General features: G+C 51.7%; 1 protein-coding gene across 1 annotated transcript in view; it reads right to left on the bottom strand.

Annotated features, from left to right (window-relative positions):
- znf423 (zinc finger protein 423) overlaps positions 1-17035 on the bottom strand; it is a 91108-nt gene that overhangs the window by 1418 nt on the left and 72655 nt on the right. The window contains exons 6-7 of the mRNA XM_062462011.1: positions 12523-12654; positions 10300-10415 (exon numbers count right to left, since the gene is read on the bottom strand). Of these exons, the coding sequence (XP_062317995.1) occupies positions 10300-10415; positions 12523-12654 (248 nt within the window). The remainder of the gene's footprint in view (positions 1-10299; positions 10416-12522; positions 12655-17035) is intronic.

The following is a 17035-nucleotide window of genomic DNA, read 5'->3' as shown; positions in this document are numbered from 1 at the left end:
TAGCACTCCAGCACTGAACATAAATTCATAATAACCTCCAGAAACACCTTTATCAGAATCAGGCCCAGCCTCCCTGGCCGTCAGACAAGCAGTTCGCGCCTGATGAAGCCCATCCCAGCAAGCGGCTCAGAAGCTGCTCGGCCCCAGTGTACACTCAAGAGTTAAATCCCAATCAGAAGAGCAGATATGGGGGCCACAGAAGAGTGTTTGTCAGTGTGTGTAGCGTGTGGTTGCTTGCCATTGAATGTGAATATACAGTATGTATCATTAATGTGTGTGTGTGTGTGTGTGTGTGTTAGGAAGAGTTCTGGTAGGCTGCTTGGTTCCTCAGACTCGTCGTTTTCCCTGGACCATAAACCCTATTCCCTGTGAGTTTTCACCAATCATCCCCCTCTTCCCACTGAAAGCTGCTTTCCATGATTAATCTCTCTCTCCCTCTCTGATAGAGGGCCCAGTTGTTGTGTCTCCACTATGGAAACTGCAAAGGGGGGGGGAAGTCAAATCTGAAGGATTAAACATGGTTTTCAGATGATAAATACTTATTTTTTTATTCTTCGCCTCTTATCTTGGTGCACATATTTAGCCTGAGCCTGGCTGGCACGGAGGGGTTGAGATGGTGCTGCAGAGGCTCTGGGGAAAATACTGGGCTGGGCCGGGCTGGGATGGACTGCTAGACTGGACTGGACCGGGCTGGGTATACACGTTGGTTATCTTGAGCTTGAGCTCGACTAAACTGTGTTAAACTGTGCTGAGCCAGGCTGAGGGGAGAGCGGGAGGCTTGGCCCCATCAACTGATCCCAGCCACAGTCATCCTTCCTCTATTCCCTGTCCTTTTCTTCTTCCTTTCTTTTCCTCCTTCCCTCTCTTCTGTGACCCTCCCCCGGTGTGTGTGTGTGTGTGTGTGTAAGCAGGAGTGCGCATGAAGGCCTCTCCAGTGAGGACCCATCTCTCTCAGGGAGCGAGTGACCCCATTATGAGAGAGAAAATCTCTCTCTCTCTCTCTCTCTCTCTCTCTCTCTCTCTCTCTCTCTCTCTCTCTCTCTCTCTCTCTCTCTCTCTCTCTCTCTCTCTCCTCTCTCTCTCTCTCTCTCTCTCTCTCTCTCTCTCTCTCATCATCCTCTCTCTCTCTCTCTCTCTCTCTCTCTCTCTCTCTCTCTCTCTCTCTCTCTCTCTCTCTCTCTCTCTCTCTCTCTCCTCTCTCTCTCTCTCTCTCTCTCTCTCTCTCCTGAGCAAGAGACATGCAGTCCCACGCCTCTCCAGCAGAGAGCAGGCATGGCCCTCACTCAGATAGACTCAGGCCTCCACAGAAGGTGTGAGTTACCAAGCTGGGGGTGGGGGGAGAGGGAGGGGGCAGAACGGCTCAAACAGTGGACAGAACGCTGGAATACACCTTTAACATCACCTAGAGGCTCAACATGGCAGATGTGAACACATACGCGCATGTGTTCAGTATGGATCTTGATGTTTCTTTCATGTGGATGTGCCTTCATGTGTGAATGGGTTCATGAAACACAAACAGGGGGAGAGAAAAAGAAAAAGGAGAGGGGGGAGAAAAAAAAAAGAGACCAAAGAAAGAAAGAGTGAGAGAGAGAGGGAGAGAGATAGAGAGAGAGAGGGAGAGAGAGAGAGACAAAGAGGACAAATAAAGAGGGAGGGAGAGAGATGGAGGAAAAGAAAGAGAGGGGGGGGGAAGAAAGCAAGAGAAAGCCAGAGAGAAGAGGGAGAAAGAGAGATACGATAAGGGAGGGAGAGAGACGTGTGCATGTCCTGTCCCAGGTTTCCAGGGTTGTGTGGCTGGTGTATTGATTTGCAGGAAGGGGGCGAGGAGGAGGGTGAGGCCGCTCTCCAGGGCCCAGTGTTACACGGCACTGCAGTCGCCTCAGAGAAACAGCAGGAGAGAGGGATGAGGGGAAGGAAGGAACCTAAACTACACTACTGCACATTCCACAGGATGGATCGCGTGTACCCACACACACACACACACACACACACACAAACAAACAAACAAACAAACAAACAAACAAACAAACAAACAAACAAACAGAGTAGATTCCTGCTGAAGTATTGATTTGGTGTATAAAAGGGGGTACGTACTAATTAGTTAATAGGTATAAACACACACACACACACATTCAAGTACAGCCACGCGCGCAGACAGAGGTCCAGAGCGCACGACCAGTCTCAGTTAGCTCTCTTCATCCGAGCCTCGCCAGGGACGCGGTATTGATCACACCGCGGGCGATCGATTCAGCGAATAGTGTGTGTCTCTGAATCTGATAATGACTCTCTGTGTGACATCAGCTCCACGCCGCTGTAATTGATATATTCTACTGGACAGGGAGGAGTGGAGGAGAGGGGAGAAAATGAGGAGAAGAGGAAGGGTAGGAAGGGAAGGGGACGAGAGGAGACCCCTGTGTCTCTACTTTATAGGCTTCAAATGATACTCTACCTGTCAGCTACTGTATCAACAAAGCCAAAGACAACAACGACAAACCACTTTCAGTAAACTTCTACGATGGGAAGTGGTCACGTGTCGAAAGCAGGAGGGGGGAGGGTAGCAGTATGTTGGACAGAACATCCCCCCCTCAGTCGTGGGTGGGAGGGTGTGAGTAAGGCAGAACAGCCCCTCCCAGCTCAGTCAATATCTCCGCTGTCATTGTTTTCCTAAACTGGTTATAAAAGAGAGGCTAAACCTCGCCGAGCCGGGGCCTCTGGGGAAATATGGCCCCGTCGCATTACTAATGCAGGGACTGAGAGACCTGCTTCCTGCTGCATACTCTGGGGGAGGGGGTGTAGCACAAGAGGTGGTGAGAGGGGGGTGGTCGAGGGGTGAAGCAGGGGGGGGGGGACACGGAGATAAAAGAAAATCAAATCTACGATTCTACCGACACAGGACCGCAACTTATGTTTGTGTGTGTATGTGTGTGTGTGTGTGTGTACCTGGGCCTGTCTGCCATCATGTCACTTTCAATCAGGCATCTGTGTGCCGCCTCAGGGCCTGGCTCGCTAGCGGCTCTGTGTCGCCCCCTAGGGAGCAGCCAGGGGTGGTGAAACTCACACATGACAGCCTGGCCTTCGCAAACACACAAATAATGTACATACGCAAGCATGAATGTATAGGCTAGGTACTTCTGAATTCTCTAGGACTCCACTGCCACTAGTACTACTACCGCACACACAGACAGGTTCTGAGGTGATGTAACGGTCTCTGGTGGATCCTGATAAAACGGCCAAGTCTCTAAAAGACACAGGAAGAGGAAACACTGGGCTTAGAATGAGACGCATGCGTTGTAAGTGTGTGCGTGAGAGAGAGAGAGAAAGAGCAAGCGGGAGGAAGGGAGTATGCCAGAGAGTGTGCGTGTGCATGCCTAAGCGTACTGTATCTTCCTGTGTGAGTGTGTGTGTGTGTGAGTCAGGGGGACTGGAGAGCCTCCAATCTCGAGGCTCCAGCCCTGTCCGTTGTCCCTCTCTGCTCCGTTTTTAACACAAAATGAAAAATCACCTTTGCCGCCTGGTGCACTTTAGAGCAGTGTTGTATTTATAGCGTGGGCTTGACAGTCTTCCAAGGGCCGGAGACTAACAGATGGGCTGTCTTAAACCTTCATATGCTGCTGCTCCTCACCGCCCAGAGACAGGAAACTCACTTGGGAGCTTGCTACAAATAAACGCCGCCCACCCCCCCCACCGCCCTACACCCCCCCCCCCTCCTCCCGCCCGTATTCCCTCTTTCCTCCCTCCCTCCGTTACGCTACGGTGTGTGCCCGCTCTTCAGCCATGTCCTGTTTGGCCACTCCTCCCCCACCGACACGCACCTCTCTCCTCCGCCTCACCCGGACCCCTCCCGCCCCCGCGCCCGAGGGAACATCCCCTCTCCTGCTGCTGGTTCTTCGGGAGAGCCAAGCCAACGTACACACACCCACACGCGCACACGCACAACCTCCATTAGCAAAAATATACAGCCGTCTTTACTTTGGTTCACCCTGGTTTTCTTTGAGAACAATCCAGTCCACTGTTAGTCCCTATGACCTCCGGGCACACCCTTCCCTTCAGAGTCAGTAGACAGACATCACACACGTGCACTGGGAACGACTGGGACAGCTATATCTCTACATGTAGGCCCACATTATACACTTAAATGGATCTCTCCCTCTCCATATCTCTCTGGATTACACACACACACACACACACACATGCACCCCTGTGCACACACTCGGGGCCCGTAACCCAGCAGTCAGATCCATGTAGGCTCTGTGGGCCACAGAGAAGCGTAAGCACCAGATGAGCTCTAAGGCCCCAGAAGGCCTGGGCCATGGGTGACGGAGTACAGAGAGAGAATGCACACACACACACGCCCTCTCCCCCCTCCTCCACCCCTCAAAACACACACACGCACGCACACGCACCCATCGCGTTTCGTTTGCTCACCAGAGCACACTCCCCTTTCCGTGTCACTGTCATATAACGCACACCCTACCCGTGGGAGCCCCCCTGGGAGACCGCTTATTTGATTACGGTGCTGCGAAAGAAATGGTGTGCTCTCCCCCAAACTGAAATGCTGACACTGACAGAGGAGAACACACGAGGCGAGGGGAGGGGGGGAGGGGGGGGGGAAGGGGTGCTGGGCAACGTGGGGTTGACATAAAAACTAGGGTTGAGGATATGAGTCTGTGTGGTTATAGACTATACAAGGTCATGACCAATGAGCTGGATATATAAAGTGTATGGTGTGGATGGTGAGATGGACACATGTCAGGGTGTACTTCGTGAGAAGGTGTGAGAGAGTGTGTCACTTGTGGGGGGTGTGTGAGGATATGTGATACGTGAGGGGGAGTTTCTGTCCGGGAGCGTGCCTTGCGTGTGAGAGAGTGTGTGTGTGTGTGTGTGTGGAGTGTGATGTTGCAGTCTCCTCCAGTACCGTCAGAAGACTGTGATTTATGGAGTGTGTTTGTGTCTGACTCCAGCTGCTGAACGCACCACTGCAGGATAGAGAAGACCCCTGACTGGGAGTTCCACACACACACACACACAACACACACACAGACACGCCCAGGGGTTCTTTCAGAGGGGACTAGAGACAGAGCGAAACAAGAAAGAGATATTTGGATCCATGTGTTGTAACACGTGAGCTGCAGTGATTATGCATGGGGTTGATGTCCTGTACCTTTCGCTCAGCCACCATAGTCGATGTCATACTTCACTGTCAGTGGCACTGTGTGTGTGTCGGTGTGTGTGTGTGTGTGTGGGGGGGGGGGGGGGGGGAGAGTGCACGTATGTGTTTGTTTGAGTGTGTGTGTGTGCAAGTTGTTTTGGCACAGGAGACGGAACGCTGTGCCACGCAGTGCCAGTGCTGTTCCATGACAACTCTTCCCTGTTAACCTGTCATGTCTGACTAGAGAGCAGGCTCTGTGCAGAGGACACACACACACACATCAGGGACAGGTTCCAATAGGGAGATCCCTCCTCTCTACCCTCACCATCTTCCCTCTGTCACCGTTTCTCTCTTTCCCCCTCTATCCTTCTCACCCACTCTCTTTCTCGCCCTATCTCTCTCTCTCTCCCTCCCCACTCCCTCTCTTCCCCCCACGATCTCTACCCCTCCCTCTATTTCTCGTTTTCCCCATCCTGCTCGCTCTCTCTCTCTCTCTCTCTCTCTCACCCTCGCTTTCTCAATCAGTTCCTCTCTGCGTCTGTCTACCTCAGAATTCCAATAATGGAATGTAACAAACGAATAAAGAGAGGGGATGGAGTGAGTGAATAACAGAGATAGAAGAGTAGATTCTATCCCCAACGGATCCCTCCTCTCTTCCTCTGCCCTGCGTCTCTCTCCCTCCTCCATGCTGGCCCCCAAATTATTCAATTTATCCCAGACACCTCATCTCTCCCTGGGCTGAAGATCTGCACAACACACCCTCTCCTCCTCCTCTCCCTCTCTGTGTCTCACTTTCCTCTCTCCTCCTCCTCTTTATCCACCTCTAAAATCCCTCCTCTTCGTCCTCCCTCTTCCCCCCTCTCTCCATCTCTCTCGTACACACACACACACACACACACACACACACACACACACCATAGTCAGACAGTCAGGCAGAATGCAGAGTGTCTTATATTTCTCAGAAGATTAGCTTACCCCACGTCGAGTATTTTTCATTTGAATTCTCTGCACCTAAATTTGTCCCGAGTTTATTTCACAGTGCAGACGGAGAATGAAAACAAGACAACATAAACAGGTAAACAACTTAAACACTTCCTGAGGGGCTTTCATCGTTCAGGCGTCAGAGAGAGGACAGGGGTCGCCCTGAAAGACCGGGATGAGTACACATCTCTCTATCCAAGCATCCATCTCTCTATCTACATATGGAGAGAGAAAGCGTAGTGGTGTACCTCAAGAACAACCTGGCCAGTATTACTCAGACTAACCTAGTCTTACGCAAACCAATACAACCCAGTCTAACTTAATCTTACCCAGACTAACCAAGGCCCTTTTAACCCAAACTAACTCCAACCAATATAGCCAAAACCCAGGCTAACCCAACCCATCTCAAGCAGATGTTTGTGGTGCAGTCCCCGATTATCTCCCTCTGTCTCCCTGACTCAACCCACCTATCACAAGCCAGCCAGGGGCTCAGGGTATGTGTGTGTGTGTGTGTGTGTGTGAGAGTGAGAGACCGTGTGTGCATGTGTGTGTGTGTGTGTGTGTGTGTGTGTGTAAGGTCTGCAGAGAGCCCCCCTAGGTCCCCATTCTAATAACATAGAGGCAGTGTGTGATCAGCAGGGCAGCAGAGGAGCCAGTCAGAGACAGCCTCTGGGGCAACAACATCACTTCCTGTACAGTGTGGCTCTCACCAGCTCTGACACACTACTCCCTGCACACCTAGACAGAAAGGCAGGCAGAGACACACACACATTCACAGGAACAAGCAAGCATACAGATACAAGAAGAGGAACCATTAACACTGGTAGACACTCAAGTACGCCACGCACACATACAATTGACAAATCAGTCACACACTGCGTTGCTATTGCACTCATTTACTTAAATGCAACCTAAAACTAGAGCCTCGCAAGATACATATACAGACACTTCCATCGCTCAGTGCATGGGTTAACGTTCATGTCCATTCAAACACAGACAGACAGCTCAGAACAAACAGCATATCAATAAGCTCTCAAGTGAACTCCCATGACTGGCTGCAATGAGACTACACCAGTTATGCTCTGTCTATCACTATTGAGTAGCTAAGTCTTCTATATATATACACAAAGTAACTCTGTCTATCACTAGAGTATCTCTGTCTATCAATATAGAGTAGCTGTGTATATCACTACAGAGTAGCTCTGTATATCACTAGAGTAGCTGTGTAGTATATCACTAGAGTAGCTGTGTATATTACTAGAGTAGCTGTGTATATCACTACAGAGTAGCTCTGTATATCACTAGAGTAGCTGTGTAGTATATCACTAGAGTAGCTGTGTATATTACTAGAGTAGCTGTGTATATCACTACAGAGTAGCTCTGTATATCACTAGAGTAGCTGTGTAGTATATCACTACAGAGTAGCTCTGTATATCAGTAGAGTAGCTGTGTATATCACTAGAGTAGCTGTGTATATCAGTAGAGTAGCTGTGTATATCAGTAGAGTAGCTGTGTATATCACTAGAGTAGCTGTGTATATCAGTAGAGTAGCTGTGTATATCAGTAGAGTAGCTGTGTATATCACTACAGAGTAGCTCTGTATATCAGTAGAGTAGCTGTGTATATCACTACAGAGTAGCTCTGTATATCAGTAGAGTAGCTGTGTATATCACTAGAGTAGCTGTGTATATCAGTAGAGTAGCTGTGTATATCACTACAGAGTAGCTCTGTATATCAGTAGAGTAGCTGTGTATATCACTACAGAGTAGCTCTGTATATCAGTAGAGTAGCTGTGTATATCACTACAGAGTAGCTCTGTATATCACTAGAGTAGCTCAGGGAAAAGACAGCACACACACCTACAAAACTCAACACAGCCAGGATGCAGAGAGAAAGTGAAAGTCAACAAATCAACAAATGACAGGACCCCCCCCCCCCCCCCTCCATCCTCCTACCCAAGCCAAACTACTGACTATGGTTAAATATTTACCAGCGCTAAAGGAAGCGGTGTACACACATGCCCCCGCTGCTCTGGGTGGGTGGAGAGCAAGAGCGCCCCCTGGGGGAAGGGCCGAACCTGCACAGTGTACAGATCAGCCCCGCTGTCAGCCAATGACAGGCCCCCGCCAAGGGGTGAGGAAGGCTGAGGTGGGGGAGAGAGAGGGTAGAGGAGATACCTGGGGAGAGTAGCAACAACAGAGAGCGAGAGAAAGAGAAAACAGGCTAGTGTGTGTGTGTGTGTGTGTGTGTGTGTGTGTGTGTGTGTGTGTGTGTGTGAGTCTCTGTGAAGTTTGGAGTGAAGGGGCCCGGCTCCAGCAGGCAGCAGGGTCTAGCAGTGCTGATCAGGGGCGAAGCATCACTTATTCACCAGCTTACGTCTGCACTATTTATATGGCACTGGGGAGAGGCACATAGGAGAGAGGGAGAGGAGAGAGCAGGAGAGGGGCTAAAATATGCATGGGGGCTAGTACTTCTGGGACTAGGAGAGAGAGAAGGAGAGAGAGAGAGACAGAGAGGGAGAGTGGGAGAGAGAAAGAGAGAGAAGGAAAGAAAAGCTCAAGAAAGTGAGTGATGGTTGGGTGGCCATAGAGGAAAGGAAATGATGCAGGGACAAGCCCAAGGCCCTCTGGGTAGGTGGAGGACTAACAAAGGGTTGGTGGTCTGAACACACACACAGGGTTGGTGGTCTGGTAAGGCCCTTTGAGGGCTAAGGGGGGCATAGCCTCTCCACACCAGCCAACTCGTGTGATCCATCCATCCTCAACTCATTAACACACACAAACACATACACACAAACAAAAAAGATCTAGCCTCAACGCGAACTCTAACCTCCACAACCAGGCCTCTCCGTCTCCCCCACTCAAACCACTCCATCTCCCCCACTTAGAGCAGCTCCTCCTGGGGCCGGGGATGGGGCTGGGTGGTGTGGAAGTGGAAGGGGAGGTACACACACATGGACCAGGGCCAGAGGATTGGAGGATGGATATTCACCAGAACAAGCTGACAGAGTAGCTAGGGAGTAGTGTGTGTGTGTGTGTCTTAATCAGCTTAGTGATCGAGTGAGTGGTCAGAGCAAGACAAGTGACCATCCTTTTTTCTTGATGGTGTGACCGGGTCAGTGCAGGGAGAGAGGGAGGGCCAAGATGGAGGGAGGAGAGGAGAGTGTGGAGGTGGAGAAGAGGTGTGTGCGGTGTGTGTGTGTGTGTGTGTGGGTGGGTGGGTGGGTGGGCGGCAAGGCCTGGGGGGCAGACGGACAGTGACCGACAGGGTCCATCGATCCCCCTGCTGCTAAATGGACTGACCAGCCATATGCCCACCGCCTCAAGCCCTACATCACTGTCACACAGGGCATTGGTGTGTGTGTGTGTGTGTGTGTGTGTGGGGGGGGGGGATCTAGGTCAGTTTCAAAATTAAGCCATACCTATAATTTGGCCATTAGGTTCCCTCCCTGTCTCCCCCCCTCCTGTCCCCCATTCCTCCCACCGTCAGTCCCTCAGACCCTTTATACCACCTGGAGTAGTGAACGGAAGGAGGGATGGAGGGAGAAGGGGGGAAGGTAAAAAGGACGGCGAGCGAGCAGGCGGGGTGGACCAAGTAGAAGGGGGAGGGGCGTTAGGGAAGAAGATGGGTTCCTATTGGAGGGAATGAAGTCAGATAGGATAGGGATGGGAGGCTGTTGGTGGCCTTAGGAAGCCCACACACGAGCTCCAGAGCCAAGCTGGTATCCAGCCTGTGGCCCACCACGGCTCAGGATGATGGATCCTCCCAGGGCAGGGCAACGCTGACCCCAGCTGCCATATAGACCAACCCATGGGTGAGTGATCGACATCTGGGCCCGGCCTGGGTCTGGACTGGACCAACTCATGGGTGAGTGATACAGGGCCGGACGTTCCTCTATCTGTCTGGACCCTAACGACCCGGCAGAGCCAGAACCCCACCAGGACAGCATGGAGAGATGGAGAAATATGAAGAGAACCAACTCTCCGTCGCCCTTCAGTGTTTATGGAAACTTTCTCCTTGGTTATGGAGCAATGAACATGCTTAGGGTAGACGTGAACCGATCAATCAATTTATGATCGATTGAACAAACAGATTGGTTCATTCATTCCATGTATCTAGTCAATTCCTTCATCCATCCATCCATGTTAAGTCTTTGGTCTTTGTCTTACCTGCAGCTCTGTCTGAAAGAAGAACTTCTGGGGACACTGGGAGCAGTCGTAGATCTTGTCTTCCTGTCCGTGCACCGCAAAGATGTGCTGCTGAAGCTTATTGGCCTGGACAAACACTGGGGGAGGGACAAAAGGAGAAGAGGTCAGGTGATTGGTTGACAAGACGAAGGTTACACTGATAACAGGAACAGGAAAAGCTCACACACCACCCCCCACCCCCACACACTCAGACACACATACACACAGGGGCTTTGTTCAAGTCCAGCGCCTGGAGACACACACAAGCTACCCTGAGACAACAACTTCAACAGTGTCAGTTCCAATGAAGAGGAGAGAAGAGGATCCGTCTCAAGCAAAGCATTCAAAGACAATGGGAGTGATGAGAGGAGAGATGGGAGAGAGGGAGTGATGAGAGGAGAGATGGGAGAGAGGGAGTGATGAGAGGAGAGTTTGGAGAGAGGGAGTGAGAGACAGCAGGCAGACAAAAAGATCCCCAAAAGACCTTGTGATATTTATCAATAAATTATCTTCCACTGCTCAGTTTTTTTTTTTACTTCTGTCCCTGTATTTCCCCCCCCCCCTCTCTTTCTCTTTTTTGTTTCAGTAAACTAAAGTTTGCTGTGTGGAGAGGATGAATTATTTAGCCTCCCCTAAGGAGCAGCACCCCTCTAACTAATTCATAAGCCACGCAGGAATAGAGTTAAACTTTAAAAGAGGCCCGTGCACCTGTGGGGGAAGGCAGAACACAACCAAACAAAACTACTGAGAGTTGGAGTGAGACAGGGAGGGATGGGGGATAGATGCGGTCGGAGCTTTAATAAAACTGTTAATACACGGGGAAAGGCCAACCGACAGGCGGACAGATAGTCAGGTAAGCAAGCAGATAAGACAGGTAGGTAGAAAAGACGGGCAGATACACAGGCAGATAGACAGGTAGATAGACAGGCAGATAGACAGGCAGATAGACAGGCAGATAGACAGGCAGATAGACAGTCAGACAAACAGTCAGGAAAGCAATCAGATAGACAGCAGACAGACAGGCAGGTAAGAAGGCAGACAGGCAGACAGACAGGCAGGCAGGGAAGAAGGAAGACAGACAGACAGGAAGGCAGATAGAGGCAGATAGACAGGCAAATAGACAGGCAGATAGACAAACAGTCAGACAAACAGTCAGGAAAGCAGTCAGATAGACAGCAGACAGACAGGCAGGTAAGAAGGCAGATAGATAGGCAGACAGACAGGCAGGTAAGAAGGCAGACAGGCAGGCAGGGAAGAAGGCAGGGAAGAAGGCAGACAGACAGACAGGAAGGCAGGCAGGCAGGCATAAAGACACACAGACAAACAGGTGCCTACTGTGCATAAAGTAACCATGCATCATGCATGAACATGGATGTCGATCGAGATACAAGATGGAGGACCAACAGACAGGGCAAGAGAACAGGAGCAGATGAAAGAAGCCCTGCCTCAATGGTGTGTCTGTGCTGCTGTCTGGCTCCCAGGGGGCCCCGGGCTCCAATGTGACTTTGAGACCACCGCCTGGTGGGCCCAGGCTGCTTAGCTCCTGACACACGTCCGCTCAGAGACACCCTGAACCTGGCAACCGCAGAGAAGACAGGCTGAACCTGGCAACCGCACAGGATTAGCTGACCCGAGTCTTAAAGCCGATTTTTATTCTCTGACCTTCTCTGGCCCTCGGATCTTAGAGGACACTGCTGTCTCACACCCTACAGTACAAAAGGGTGTGCTTGTGGTGTGCATGTGTGTGTGTGTGTGGGGGGGGGGAGGTGTGTGTTTTGTGTGTGTGTGTGTGTGTGTGTGTGTGGGTGTAACCGGTGTGTGTAAAGCTAGGCCTTGTTTATGAATGACTGGGGGTGACTGCCTGACCAATAGAATGCAGACTGCATTATGGGTAAATCAAGTCTGATTATCTTGCTCATCAACACAGCAGGACTCTAAGAGGAGCTGAATAATCTGCCCGACACACACACCCACCCGCACACTTAGGCACATGCAGGCACAACAGACATACACACACACACAAACACTCCGCCGCCAGGGAGTGTCTTCGCTAGGACTGTCAAGGCAAGGGTGCTTGTCATAATATTTGTATGATCAAAATAAATACTATGGCTATTTATGTGTGCATGTGTGTGGCACATTTGTGTGAGCATATTTTACATCTGTATGTGTGTATGTGGGTGTGTGTGTCCTTCCAGCTCTTACCTGTGAAGCAGACAGGGCACTTGAAGGTGCCGCCCATGCCCTCGAAGCTGTGCTCGATCAGGTGACAGAGCAGCTTGGCGGGAGAGTCAAACATCTGGTTACACAGCTTGCACTCGTGATTGATGCCTTCCTCTGCAAATAGGAGAACACAGGATATGACACGCAGGGTCAGAGATGGAGGCGGGACAGATGTAGGCCATATAAAACACACACTGGTACAGTATAGAGAGTACAAACAAATAAAACACCAACACACATAGGTTGCATTTTGGACCTTAACAGAATGTGTTATTGTCTGACGTAAATAGCTTAGGAGGTCAAGTGACTGTGTGGGAGGGTAAGTGATGAATTAACCTCCTCTGAGTTTCAAGGCAGGTGTGTGTATACAGCCAGGTAGGGAATGTGCTACAGTCGAATCTTTGGCCAAGCCAAAATTACACTAAAAAGGCACTACACAACAAACCTGGCAAACCCCTGAAACTGGCACTATACCACAAACATGGCAACGCCCCAAATATGGTCAATCTGACACAGGGCTTACCTTCTATCACCTACTCCTTACTCCCTCTCTATCTGCTTTCCACCTCTCCCTCCCCCTCTCTCCCTCTCCATCTCCCTCTCTCTCTCCATCTCTCCCTCTTTCCCCCTCTCTCCCTCCCTCCCTCCCTCCCTCTCCATCTCCCTCTCTCTCTCCATCTCTCCCCCTCTCCCCCTCTCTCCCTCTCTCCCTCTCTCCCTGTCTCTCCATCTCTCTCCATCTCTCTCTCCATCTCCCTCTCTCCATCTCCCTCTCTCCCTCAATCCCTCTCTCCCTCAATCCCTCTCTCCCTCAATCCCTCTCTCCCTCAATCCCTCTCTCTCCCTCTCTCTCTCACCCTCTCTCACCCTCTCTCTCTGTGTTTTGGCCAGAGTGACCGCTCCCTCCCCCCCCCCCCCCTCATCCCAGCGCGGCTCCCCTCCCGGCCGGTAATTGCCTGCCTCCCCCCCAGTGGTCTGGGCTATCTGCCCTCCCCTGCCCTCCCCTGTCCTCCCCCTCCTCCTCCCCCTCCTCCTCCTCCTCCCTCCTCCCCCTGCTCTATTTTAAGCCGGTGTAAATGACATCACAGCCCCCTTGCCGGTGAGACAGATGAAAGGTGGGCGTCCTGGCTGGGCGTCGCCGCTCCGGTCTTATCTGCCTCACGCCACACAGGACTGAACCCCGCCCTCCCCCCTGCCTCCCCCGGCCCTCCCCATGTGCCCCCATGCCATCAGATTGGCGCCGCTGCTCCCCAATCCCGGACCCTCGCTGTGCCCAGTATACCAGCGGACAACTCTTCCCCATCCCTGCCTTGCTTCTGTCCTCGCCCACCCCCGCTGTCCTGCCTCCCCCCCCCTCCTCACCCCCAGGAGTCCTGCTGCTCAGCCGCAGGGGCACGCAGGGTTAATAAAGTCTTCAATCAAACATCCATGACACACCCTGCCCCCCCCCACCTCCCTCAGTCTCCCCCCCACCTAAACCGCCTCCACTGATTCCAATCTCCCCTCTGTCTCAAAGGCCTGCTGAAGGGTGTTATAATCCCCGGATGAATGGCTGGGGGAGCGGGGGGAAGGGGAGTTAAGGTGCCACAGGGGCTTGTAGGTATCGACTGGTCTACTGCTTTGGTCAGACACCCACCAACACCCCCCCCCCCCCTCCACTATCCTCAAAGAGCGCCAGGTCAGGCAAGGAGTAGCCATGTCCTGTCCCACACAGAGGTAAACGTGGATCACAATGTTCCGTGTTCTGTGTAGAGTCCAGAGTCAGTGAGAGAGAAAAACAGACAGAGACCGAGAGAGAGAAAGAGAAAGAGAGAGAGAATGAATGAATGAATGAAAAAAAAGAAAAAGAGTGAAAGAAAGAAAAAATATATAGTACATTGGGGAAAACCGAAAGTGAAAAAGGAAAGTGAAAGTGAAAAAACAGAACCCGGATATAATTGGGCTGTCCAACACAAGGGCATTTAGCAAGAGGCCCAGAGAAAGTGTGCGTGTGTGTGTGTGTGTGTCAGGCCCCCTATACAACTGATGTCTTTACTGTGACAAACTCAGTTGTTTTGATCCGCGAGTAGGGAACATTCTCTGTCTCTCTGCCCTCCCCCTCAGAGCATTGTGTGTGTATGTGTGTGTGTGAGAGAGAGTGAAAGAGAGGGAGAGAGAGGGATAGAGAGGGATAGAGAGAGAGGGATAGAGAGCGAGAGAGAGAGAGAGAGCGAGAGAGAGAGAGAGAGAGAGCGAGAGAGAGAGAGAGAGAGAGAGAGAGAGAGAGAGAGAGAGAGAGAGAGAGAGAGAGAGAGGGACAGAGTGAGTGAGTGAGACCCATGGTGAGATGACAGGACTGTGGAGCGTCCTGCCGCTAGGCTTTGTCTCACAGAGAGTATTTGATCTGTGAGGCCGCCACACAACCTCAGCACAGCTACCCTGGGAGGCTTGGGTTGGGGCGGGGGGAGGAGGCCTGGGGAGGCCAGGGGTGAAGGTGAGGCTGAGGAGTTTAAATAAAACACAGCACAAAGTCAATAAGAACTAACTAATGTGCAATCCTCAAAGTTAGTAATTCAGTGAATTCAAACATGCCCTCCTCTAATCCATGACTATGGACTATGAGTCTACACTATGGTGGAGCAGGTATATAGAGAGGGTGTAGCAGACCAGTCTAGACTATGGTGGAGCAGGTTTATAGAGAGGGTGGAGCAGACCAGTCTAGACTATGGTGTAGCAGGTTTATAGAGAGGGTGGAGCAGACCAGTCTAGACTATGGTGGAGCAGGTTTATAGAGAGGGTGTAGCAGACCAATCTAGACTATGGTGGAGCAGGTTTATAGAAAGGGTGTAGCAGACCAGTCTAGACTATGGTGGAGCAGGTTAATAGAAAGGGTGTAGCAGACCAGTCTAGACTATGGTGGAGCAGGTTTATAGAAAGGGTGTAGCAGACCAGTCTAGACTATGGTGGAGCAGGTTTATAGAGAGGGTGGAGCAGACCAGTCTAGACGATGGTGGAGCAGGTTACAGTCTAGACTGGTGGAGCAGGTTTATAGAGAGGGTGGAGCAGGTTTATAGAGAGGGTGGAGCAGACCAGTATAGACGATGGTGAAGCAGGTTACAGTCTAGACTATGGTGGAGCAGGTTACAGTCTAGACTATGGTGGAGCAGGTATATAGAGAGGGTGGAGCAGACCAGTCTAGACTGGTGGAGTCATTAGTGAAGCAGCAGGAGGAGGTTAAATAGCTAGCATGCTCCTCATCCTTCAAACACTCCACTCACTAATCTAGCTACTGATCTGGGCCACACGCAGACACAAGCATGCATAGACGCACACATGAATAAACGCACACACAGACCCACCCAGCCACCCCCACACACAGACTCAAGAGATGTTTTTTTTTTTTTTTTTTTTTAAGAACCATCAGTTTGATGTGACTTTATAGGATTAGCACTAGAGATTGACAGAGAGAGGGAGAGGGCGAGCGAGAGACAGAAACAAACACGTATGCCTGACTGAGAAGGAGAGAGCCCGGCTCACCTCCTAAGGTATGCAGTGTCTTAATTGAGAAACAGCATGGCTCTGCCACACACATGCGCGCGCGCACACACAGAATTCCTAATGAGAAACGGTCTGGTCCGGACACAGAAGGGAGACAGAGAGAGAAAGAGAGAAGGAACGGAGGAGAGGAGAAAAAGGGGGAATGGAGTGACAGACCAAAGATTACAAAAAGAATGACGGGGCAAAAGGAGATAATGAAACGAGGGGGAGAGAGGACTGTACCTGGACAGAAGGAAGGAGGGAATCATGTGTAGCCTGATGCAGCCGATAGAACGGGGGGGGGGGGGGGGGGGGAACTGTGCAGTGAAGGAGTGCAGCCGTGTAGTGAGGTGCAAAGAACATTGTTTATGTATTATTATGGTTCTATCTTTCCACCAACTGAACCCAACAACGGTGCAGCAGACAGGCTGGCTGTTACCGCGGCTACAGCCTCTGCCTCGGTTGCTGCTTAGCCAATCTGCTTCCAGCTAATTGACCAGGGGAGGGAGCCAGGTGGCGCCCTGGCTCTCAGCCCCTCCCCCGGGACTGTGCCGTCTACACAGACCCCTCCCCCCCGACCCCCCATTTCTCCCCCCCTAACCCTCCCCCGTCCACCCTCCTACCCACAACCCCCTGCAGCGTGAGCTGGCACACAAATGAGCTTCTTGGTTGGGAGTTGGGGGGTCCCCAGGGCCCTGGCCCCCACACTCCCCTCTCCCTCCTCCTCCTCCCTCCCTTCGTCCCCCTCTTCCTCACCTCCGTCTCCCCCCCCCCCCCCCCCCCCTTGCCCCACGCCCTGCAGCCCACGGGCCGGCCGGGCGATTGATGGCAGGGACTGGAGGGAGAGGCATCAGGGGAGGGGGGGAGGGGAGGAGGAGGCGAAAGGGGGTGGAGGTGCCAGAGCTCCTCTTGGGGGCTAGCTCAAGGTGTGTTGCCATGGAAACACAGAGGGAGAGGAGGGAGAGATCGAGGCATGCTG

This window comes from Osmerus eperlanus, chromosome 5 (assembly GCF_963692335.1).
Source record: "Osmerus eperlanus chromosome 5, fOsmEpe2.1, whole genome shotgun sequence".
Taxonomy (NCBI): Eukaryota; Metazoa; Chordata; class Actinopteri; order Osmeriformes; family Osmeridae; genus Osmerus; species Osmerus eperlanus.
Note: the sequence above shows the minus strand (reverse complement) of the source record. Positions and strands in the feature narration are given on the sequence as shown.